The sequence below is a fragment of the Parus major genome, chromosome 7 (assembly GCF_001522545.3).
Source record: "Parus major isolate Abel chromosome 7, Parus_major1.1, whole genome shotgun sequence".
Classification (NCBI taxonomy): domain Eukaryota; kingdom Metazoa; phylum Chordata; class Aves; order Passeriformes; family Paridae; genus Parus; species Parus major.
In genome coordinates, this window is record NC_031776.1 from 16,330,526 (window position 1) to 16,339,712 (window position 9,187).

Consider the following 9,187-nt stretch of genomic DNA (forward strand, 5'->3'; position numbering starts at 1 on the left):
GCCATATGTAGCCACTTCATTTTAATTTGCCAGTGTCAGTAATTCAGGAGAATAAAGGAACATTTTGTACTGCATGCAAACAGATCCTCAGGTGCTTGCGATAAAACTTAATAGCCACCATCTTTACTTGTAGTCATTGTAAGCAATTTCATCAGAATGGGCAATATTTTTTAATTTAAAAGATTCAGGAGATTTAGCAACTCTGTATTGCCATATATATTTAGAATACTGATTTTGTCAGTTTTGAGCTTATAAATCTTGGTCCTTTGATCTCCAGTCATTTTGACAAGACAGAAAATAGCATCTTGGAGTAAATTGGAACAGTATAGAAATACGTTTGGGATTTATATTAACAATGATTGCTGCAGGGATGAGGCCATTATGGCTCCCATCTGACAGAACAACATAATTTCATACAGAAGCTACTAGGGGATAACATTATGCATGCAAGGTTTTTAACAAAAAAAACCCAAACAAACAAACAAAAACCTAAAAAAAACCAACACAAAGAACAAACCATAGGTTTCTTGCATTTTGATGTTTTGAGGATTTGTGTTCCTGAATTGGGATGTAAAACATTGTAAGTCACGAACTGTCAAAGTGATTCCATGCCAAGGGTTTCTTTGTTGAAGGATTAGTGAATGGCCTGTCTAGTAGTGCTTGTTTTCAGCCTTCAGTAAAGTACTATAATGCTTCTGATTTAGTAAAGAGTACAGAATGAGTCAGATCTAAAATACTAATCAGTGGCAAAAACCTACATTTTAGAAAAAAATTGTACTATGCAAGGCAATTGGAAGCATAGCTGAGTTTCTTGGAAAGTCTGTTGAAAGTAAAAGCTTAACATGAATGATAGTTGTAATGTCATCCCTCTGAAAGGATTTTATCACATTATCTGTGTATGAATATTGTTAGGAAAGCATGTTGGCTAAGTGACATACCCACACTACGGTTTATGAGAGAAAAAAAAAACAGTTTCAGTCAATATGTTCATGAAAATGGTGTTCCTATAAAGTACATTTAAATAAACATGTTACATTCATCAAATAATCAAAGTTGAATTGCTTAAAAAATGTTGTGGATGGTTTAAAAGTCTTGTCTCTGGAAGAAATTGAAGACCCCAGCTTAAAGAGCTCCTGCAGTACTGAGTATTGTGCACTGCATAGACCACATTTTTAGCACCAAAGTCCACAATTTGATAGCTCTTCATGCATTATGCTCTTAAATAGGAGCAAATAATCTATCACTTGCCCTTTACTTTTACATATATTTTATGATCTTTTGTATTTCCCAGACACATTTTTTTTTTCCTTAGGCCAATCTCAAGCAAATCTGAAAGGGATTGCAAAGACAAGACTAAAGAAGATCAAATTTTGTTCCATTGCTTTGTCCCGAGCAATGCTTCATGCCTGCTTCTGGCTATGTTTGTGTCACAATAGTCAGTAGTAAGTTTAAAAGGGAATTCCAATGTTCCATCTGGAAACTGGTTTTGGTCAGTTTATAAAACTGGTGTGAAAAGTACTTGAAAACATTAAGTTGCACAAAGTGATGCAAAAAAAGTTATAATGAAGTTTAGCATTAGTATTTCTATTTTTGAGTGAAAAACAGTAGGATAATTTTCTGTTCTTGGTTTTTTAGTTTTGTACTCAGCTTTTAGTTTGGCAGTGTTTGCATAATACCTTGGCTAACTCCTGCAGCTCTGGAAAAAAGGATGATTAGCGTGACTAGAATGTCTGTGCAAGAAGAACATTTTAAGTCGTGATCATTTTGGAAATTCTAGTTTTCACAGTGATAATTTTTTTAACCTGCTTACCCTCTGTCATGGGAAAAAATTATGTAATTCTGTGGCTTATTCACTTTGGTTTTGTGGAGAACACCTGAAACACTCTGAAAACATTTTTAAAACCACTTTTAACCATTTTAAAACCTATAGAGAGGCATTTATAAAGTTATGGAACTTCACTCTGTTAAAGGAACGGGGGCTGAAAACTTGCATAAGTATTGTCCAGCAAATATAGTGGTGTAAGTATATATTTTCAGATGTCATACTCATGATCACAAATTTTATTACTGAATGTAGAATTATTTTTGTTTGATTACTAACCAGACACAATAAATAGCATTTTTTAGCCTGTAAATAATGCTAACTGATGTGAACATGCATCATTAGAATTAGGTATAACACCCACTGTCTGATTTACTAGGCAGGAAATTTTAATCATGGATTTGAAGAGATGAAAATGTTCTGGTTTCCTGAATAGTCCATACTGCAGTCCAGTTTTTATGCTTACAATGTAGTATTATTCTTTTTTAAATTGAAATAAGCATGTTTTGCAATTTGCACTGCATCACAGCATGAATTTTAGTTGTTTAGGGCTGATTGCTGTTCCGGGGATGAGGTGGCGTGCATTCCCGGGACAGAATAAATAAAGGAATTGTTCTTGTTCAGCTGCAGATAAGGATGACAGCTCGGAAGACATCTCTGTGCCCAGCAGCCCGCACACGGAAGCGATCCAGCACAGCTCCGTCAGCACTTCCAACGGCGTCAGCTCCACGTCCAAGGCGGAGGCGGTGGCCACCTCGGTGCTCACGCAGATGGCGGACCAGAGCACGGAGCCCGTGCTGTCCCAGATCGTCCTGGCGCCTCCCTCCCAGGCCCAGCCGTCAGGAAGTTGATTAAAAACTTGCGTTGCATCAGTTCCTTAGATACACATCTGTGACTTTAAAGGGAAACCAACAACAGACCAGTCTCCATCTAGGAGAAATTGTAGCTTAAATTTTTAAAAATCCAACTTAAATTTGGCTTTAATGATTGGCAGGTGGAAATAAGACAGAACACCAGTTCTAGTCTCTTTGCAAAAGACTTTTTTTTTTAAGTATTAGTTTTACTAGTTCTTTTTTGTGCTTAATGTGTAAAGTGTGTGTACAGTACGATGTGGTTTATTTCATTTTTAATTTGGTATTATTTTAACAAACATTGGGGTGAATTACTGAAGGTCATCCCCAAGACTGTGATAGGAATATTATGTGACATTTTTATACCAAAGTTCTGCATAGTCCCTATTGACTTTGTCAAGTTAGCAAGGTCATAAAGCACTAGGCAAGAGAAAGACAGTAACAGTAAATTTGCTTTTAGTCTTTTTGCCTTTTTGTTGTTTTGCACATTATGAGAGGAAGAACATTGGAAGAAAAACATTTGGGTTTTTTATGTATAGCATTTTGGTTGGCTTTTAACTGTTGGGGTTTTTCATTTGTTTAATAGGGCCAGTACAGTATATGAGATACAGTACTTATGCACATACCAATCCTAGATGAGGATCATTACTAAATAGATTTGATTTTTTTTTTTTTTTTTTTTTTAAATGGATGTCAAGTGGTTTTTTTCCCACTACCAACACTTGATTCTGGTGGGAGGAGAGCTTTAATTCTCCAGTCAGAATAGATACCTAAAACCACCCCTTGTTGCTAGGCTGAAACCAGTAAGCATATTGTAAAATACAGGGTTATCTAATGTGGAATACTTGTTATTCCAAAGTAGGCTGATATTTTGTGGATTTTTGAGTCGCAGACTAAGGAGTTTACTCATGATTTTGGATGCCAGAAAAGCCTAAAATCCTTCTTCAGACAACTCGACTTTTTTTTGTCATTGTCTTGTATTTGCAAGCTAACTTGTACTTAATTCTTGTGTAAGCACTGTCATCTTTTAGTAGCAAAAATTTTGATACCTTTCTTGTGGAAAAAAAAAAAATCAGTATCTACCGTATCTTGGAAACAATGTAATTATAATGTGGTGTGTGTGTGGTGTGTGTGTGAGAATGGTTCAGTAGTTAATGCCAGCAGTCTTTTGCTTGAATGTTTAAAGATGCCTTCAATGTGATGCTGGCTGATAGGTGATTGCAGTTTTAAAATGTTATTTACTGTGCGAACTTGGATAACTAACATTCCATGATGTAGTTTGTTTCTGATGAGATGATTGTAGGTACACTTTTTCTCATTATCCAATCATCTGTAGGATATTGAGTTTTTTAAATGTGCCATTATCTATTTTGATTCTGTACTCATGTTCAAAATACAGTACAATATTTTACAATAGATTAAGTTGTTTTAAAAAAAGTAGATGTGTGCTTTCAGGTCGGAAAACTTTGTATAATAGCAAAAACAGATGCATAGTAGCAACTGGCAGTAAAGCAGGATTCCATTATGTATATAACAAAGATTTAATGCATTTATAATGGGTTGTGTAGTTCATTTGCTCTTCCTTCTCCACACTATACCATGCGTTTTTAAGTGTCGGTGCCATCAAGTTTCTATTTGGTTCAGTTTTAAATCTAAAAATGTAATTGATCCACAGAAAAATATAATTTCTGCAATATATATACAACCATACTGTAATGAAAACTGGACAAAGAAGTATCTAAATCATATATGTATCATTGCAGGGCTTTAAGCATGAAAATATTAGGGATTCTAAATATTTTGTATTTTAAAACTAAGAAAGTTGTGTTGATAACCTCATGTGTTTACAAGTCTTGCTTTCCCAATTTCAAGATAAAAAGCTGTAACAGTTACTGAACGTTTCCAGGATGGTTAAATACAATGGACCTCTTGCGAGAAAGAAATTAATTGCAAAGGCACAAAATGTGAATTCTGCAAGAAAGCTCTACAGTCACTTTTCATTGTAGTTTTGGTGGACTAGATGCGGCCTCATTGATTATACTATAATTTGCTCTCCTAAACACAAAGGCTTTTAAATCATATAAGTGGAGTTTTTTTTATAACAAAACTGTTGCGCTTGTAAAATAAGTCTACATAAGTGTATAGGAGATGTGTAAACAGTTAATGATTTTAACAGTGGGGCTGGAAAAAGAACCATTAAAATCTGTGTTCAGCAAATAGAGAAAAGGTATTAGCCGTACTACCATGGATTCCGTTTTGAGACGTTGTCACACTACTTCTGTACTTAGCATTTTGGGTCTTTACATTTGACATGTTTCACAAACTGTACTGTTTTCTTTTATGTGCAGTTTGCATGAGTAAATCATCAAAGAGAATAAAATCTATCTTTAAGTTATGTTCCTATTTTAATGAAATTATAATTGTTCTAAAAGGCAGCACTGTCTTCAGACTTATTTCTTCATCCTTGTAATTACCAGCGTTTTTCTGGAAGTCATGATTGTAATGTCAAAGTAGTGTTATGTAAATGAGAACATGTATGTTTCTTGAGAAAATAAGGCAAACACCATTGCTCTGCAGCTGAGCTCCAGTAGCTTCTGGGGAACAAGCATTGTATCATTAGTTCCAGGAGCCCAAGGTAATCCACAGATAAATGAGTTCATAAACATAGCTTGGTGATCCCAGATGTTGCTCAGCCATTCCTGGTTGCCCTGAGTTCCACAAAAAGCACTGTGTATAATCAGAATTTCCACCTAACTTCCAGTTATTTTAATCTTATTTCAGTATACATGAAGCCAGAAATAACAGCTGTAATCAAATGAATGGTTCACAGCTGTACTGTCAAAGATTCAGGAAAAATCATGCCCCCACACCTGATGTTTAGAATAGTAAAAATTGTTTGGGCTTATTTATGGATGCTGGAAACATGTGGCATGGCACGTTCTGTTACCATTTGAAAAGCTCATGCCAGAACCCCAATACAGAGGCTTTGGAGGAAGCAAAAGGGTGAAATTGCTGTGTGTCTGCATTTGTTCCATGTATGGACCAAACAAATTGAAGCTGCACACAACTTTTTAACCCAATGTGAGAAAACTGCGTGAGGCCTCCCTTGCTTCATTACGTTCTTGTGTTCTGACTATGAGTTGTGCTTGTGGTTCCAAGGGAACAACAAAAGGTTGTATAACGGGTACTTGGGGGCAAGGGGTGTGAGGGTGGAGAACCAGCCCACTCCTTAATGTCTATGCTGTAAAAAGACTCAGGTTTATATCTTAACTACTCAATCTGAGTAAGGGGTTTTTTTCTGTTTACAGTGGTAAGAGGCTGGGCAAAGGAAGATACTACACCAGGAGGAGATGACAGAAGTGTGGGATGAGCAGTGATTTCAGCTACCTGAATTACAGGAGTAATTTGCTTAGAAACAGACACAAACATTTTAATTGGTCATCATAAATGATAATGAGGAGAAAGCATAGTGAAATTAAGTGCATCCTAATAAAGTAAGGTATGTTAAATTGCAGTGAAGGAAACTTGAGCAATGCTTCTTGACATGATTAATATACTCATGACAATGTGTCTAATGAAGGCTGTTTGCATTTATATGCTGCCTGTTGCTTCCCTCAGTAGAGACATAATTGGCACTGTGCTCATTTACACTGCAGAACAGCCAGTGTAAGATTGGCTTGCAGTAGCCTTTAGATTTATTTTTAACCATTGTATCAAAAGTAACACTGGTATGATTTATTTAGCACATGTGTAATGCTGTATAGGGTTGGTTTGGACAATTTTCTAATGAAATATTCAAAGTTTTGTATTCTTCAATGGTAACTCTCCTTTTAATTTTAAGGGTTAATGTGGCTTTTTTTTCTTTATATTTTTTCCCCTTCCTTTATGGAATGAAGGATCATGACCTTTCTTTTTCTTTACTTCCTTCCTATTCAAAAAATTTTTCTTTGTGTTATGAACCCCAGAAAGTCGTTATATATTCAGTGTGGAATTCTTTCTTTTTTTGTATTGCTTCCTCCTTGATTGTCTTAACCCTCTATAGCAAACTTTCTAGAAGTTAGAAGTCAGAAAAGGAATTTCTCCACACTCTGTACCTTGTCTTCAGCTAAAATAGATATGAGAAGCTTATGTTACCTTGATATTTACATCTTCCTAAACTAAGATAAATTATATATGTATAGGTATGGACGTACTTCTGAGTGTTACAAAAGATTTCATTACAGATGCTGTGCACAACTAATGAGTGTAGGTTGTATGCTGATGGCTTCATAACTGCAAAGTGCAACCCCCTCCAAAAAAGCTTTTAAATTCCTAGGTGAGGGGTGAGTTATCTAATCACATGGCTGTCAATAGAACAAGAAGATAAATCAACTTGATCCAGTTTCTGTAATTACTGGGTTTTGCTCAAAATCTCTATCCCTCTTCTATTACCATTTTCTATAATGATGTGTATTGTTATAGGCACTTTATCCTATTCATTTTTGAGGGGAAGAGGCACAGGAGAGGATGTTCTTAAGTTTTTAGATAAACTACCTGTAACTTAATTTAATCAGGGATGAATCGTTAATCAGAAATGTGTTGTAAAATCATTATGCAAGGACATTTATTATTTTTAGTCCATAAATAAAGAGACAGCAGCTTAAGCTGCATAGACTGACTAAAAATGATAACAAGCACAGAAGTTGCAGAACAGCTTGAAGCAAAGAAAAGGAGTCATGCTTCTAGGAACTCTTCTGTGGTTTTAATACCAATAGAACCGGAGCAGGGAAGAGAGTGGGCAATGTTTGTAACCACCTTGGGCAGCAGGGCCTGGTGATACTCAGTTTGCAATTAAGGAGCTTAAAGGAGAGTACTCTGGCTTAGGGAGGACTGTCAGTGCTGGGCTGAGATGAGCTTCAGGAATGAGGGCACTTCCAGGGAGAACTTTCAGAGAAGCAGGATTGCAGATAGGCATGTTCCCTCACCCCACTCTTGCCTGTGGCTATCTCAATACTTCAGAGTACAAACATGATCTATTACAACTCCATTTCATACCATCTGTGCCCAGGTGGATGGAATGTGCTGAAAGCTGGTCTGATGGCTGTGTTTAGCTACCTGAAAGATGAAAGTTAAGGTCTATTTTTTTCCTACTGCCTAAAACGCTTCTGCTCTCATTTTGCTCCAAGCTAGTATTGGCATGGTTCATGAATAGTATTTCCCTCCCTTTAGCAGAATCCCTTGTTCTAGACCATTACAGGAGGCAAAAGTACTGCCTTTGAGAAACAACTGGGCTGCTGCATTTTGTTAATGGAATGATTGCATAAAGCCTATTGCTTATGTTTAAAAAGAAAACGGGGAAATATATCTGTCCTACATCTGGGATTCTAATCAGGAGAAAAAGGAGATGAGCAAGGAGAGAATGAGCCCACTGCCTTAGCAGCAAACAAAATAAACTGCCCTGAATAAATTGAGAAAATGGAACCAAGGGGGAAAATGTCTGCACCAAGAAGGTGCTGCATTTCACTGCTCAATTGTAACAGCCCTTTCCTCTGACACAAAGATGTGTTCTGTGAAGATCTGTTTCTTCCAAATGTTTGCAGTGATGTTGGATGATCTCAGTTGAGGTAAGTAGTATAAACATCCTGTTATTCATAATGTTGTGTTGAGAAAAGTACTCTTAAAGGTGATATAATGTATAGTACAGTCATTCTGGCTGCCTTTAAAATGCCAAGAGACTTTACAGTCAGCCTGGCTATGATTAGAAAACAAGCAAAAGGCTAATATTTCAGTTTTCTTGCTTTCTGTCCTTTCTTCTGACAGAATTGCTGTAAAGGGCTAATGATTTGTGCTGAAAAAATATATAATCCTTGTAAATACCGAGGAGATGCTGTATGTTTCAATGGATGACATTTTGAGCACTTGCTCATTTTGTTGACTATTTAATGACTCTTAAGCTATTAAGTTTACAATTTATGACTTGAATACATGTATGAATATGTAAAATATTTCTTTATCCTTTATCCTGTACAACCATTTACCCAAACCTTTTAGAGTCCTGATTGTAATATGACTTTTTTCTTCTCTAAATTACGCAGCGCTCTCTTGAATGCTGTGTAGGAAGGTTGCTGCCCATAGAGCCTTGAGCTCTGTTCCCAGTCACCATACAACCAGAATGCTGTTTCTGAGCTGACAGCAGGGTTGTATTTGTCACATATGGCACAGCATTGGTTTTTTGGGATGGAAACACATTATACTGACTTGGATGCTTCCCTTGTATTGTAAGTACCAGTTTGTTATATAAATTCTGTACTTTTCCTGCTTACAAAGATCTGGAAAAGTTCTTTTGTTTCAAGAAAGAAACTCACAGTCTTTACTGCTCTTGTAATTTCATGTCTAGTTTAGGTTTTGTTGTTTTCACATACTGGATAAGGGTACACACCCCTCCTTCATGGAACTGCACTTTATAATGTGCCAGGCACTCAGACATATTCTGGAGAGTGCATAAATCCCACAGGTCTTGTCTGTGGAAGAAAAT

General features: G+C 36.3%; 1 protein-coding gene across 8 annotated transcripts in view; it reads left to right on the forward strand.

The window, feature by feature from the left end:
* Positions 1-5,108, forward strand: part of ATF2 (activating transcription factor 2) — a 46,271-nt gene extending 41,163 nt beyond the window's left edge. For all 8 annotated transcript variants that reach the window (XM_019007457.2, XM_015634824.2, XM_015634825.2 and 5 more), the window contains one exon: positions 2,447-5,108. In XM_019007457.2, the coding sequence (XP_018863002.1) occupies positions 2,447-2,677 (231 nt within the window). In that variant the 3' untranslated portion in view covers positions 2,678-5,108. The remainder of the gene's footprint in view (positions 1-2,446) is intronic.
* Positions 5,109-9,187: the final 4,079 nt, after the last annotated feature.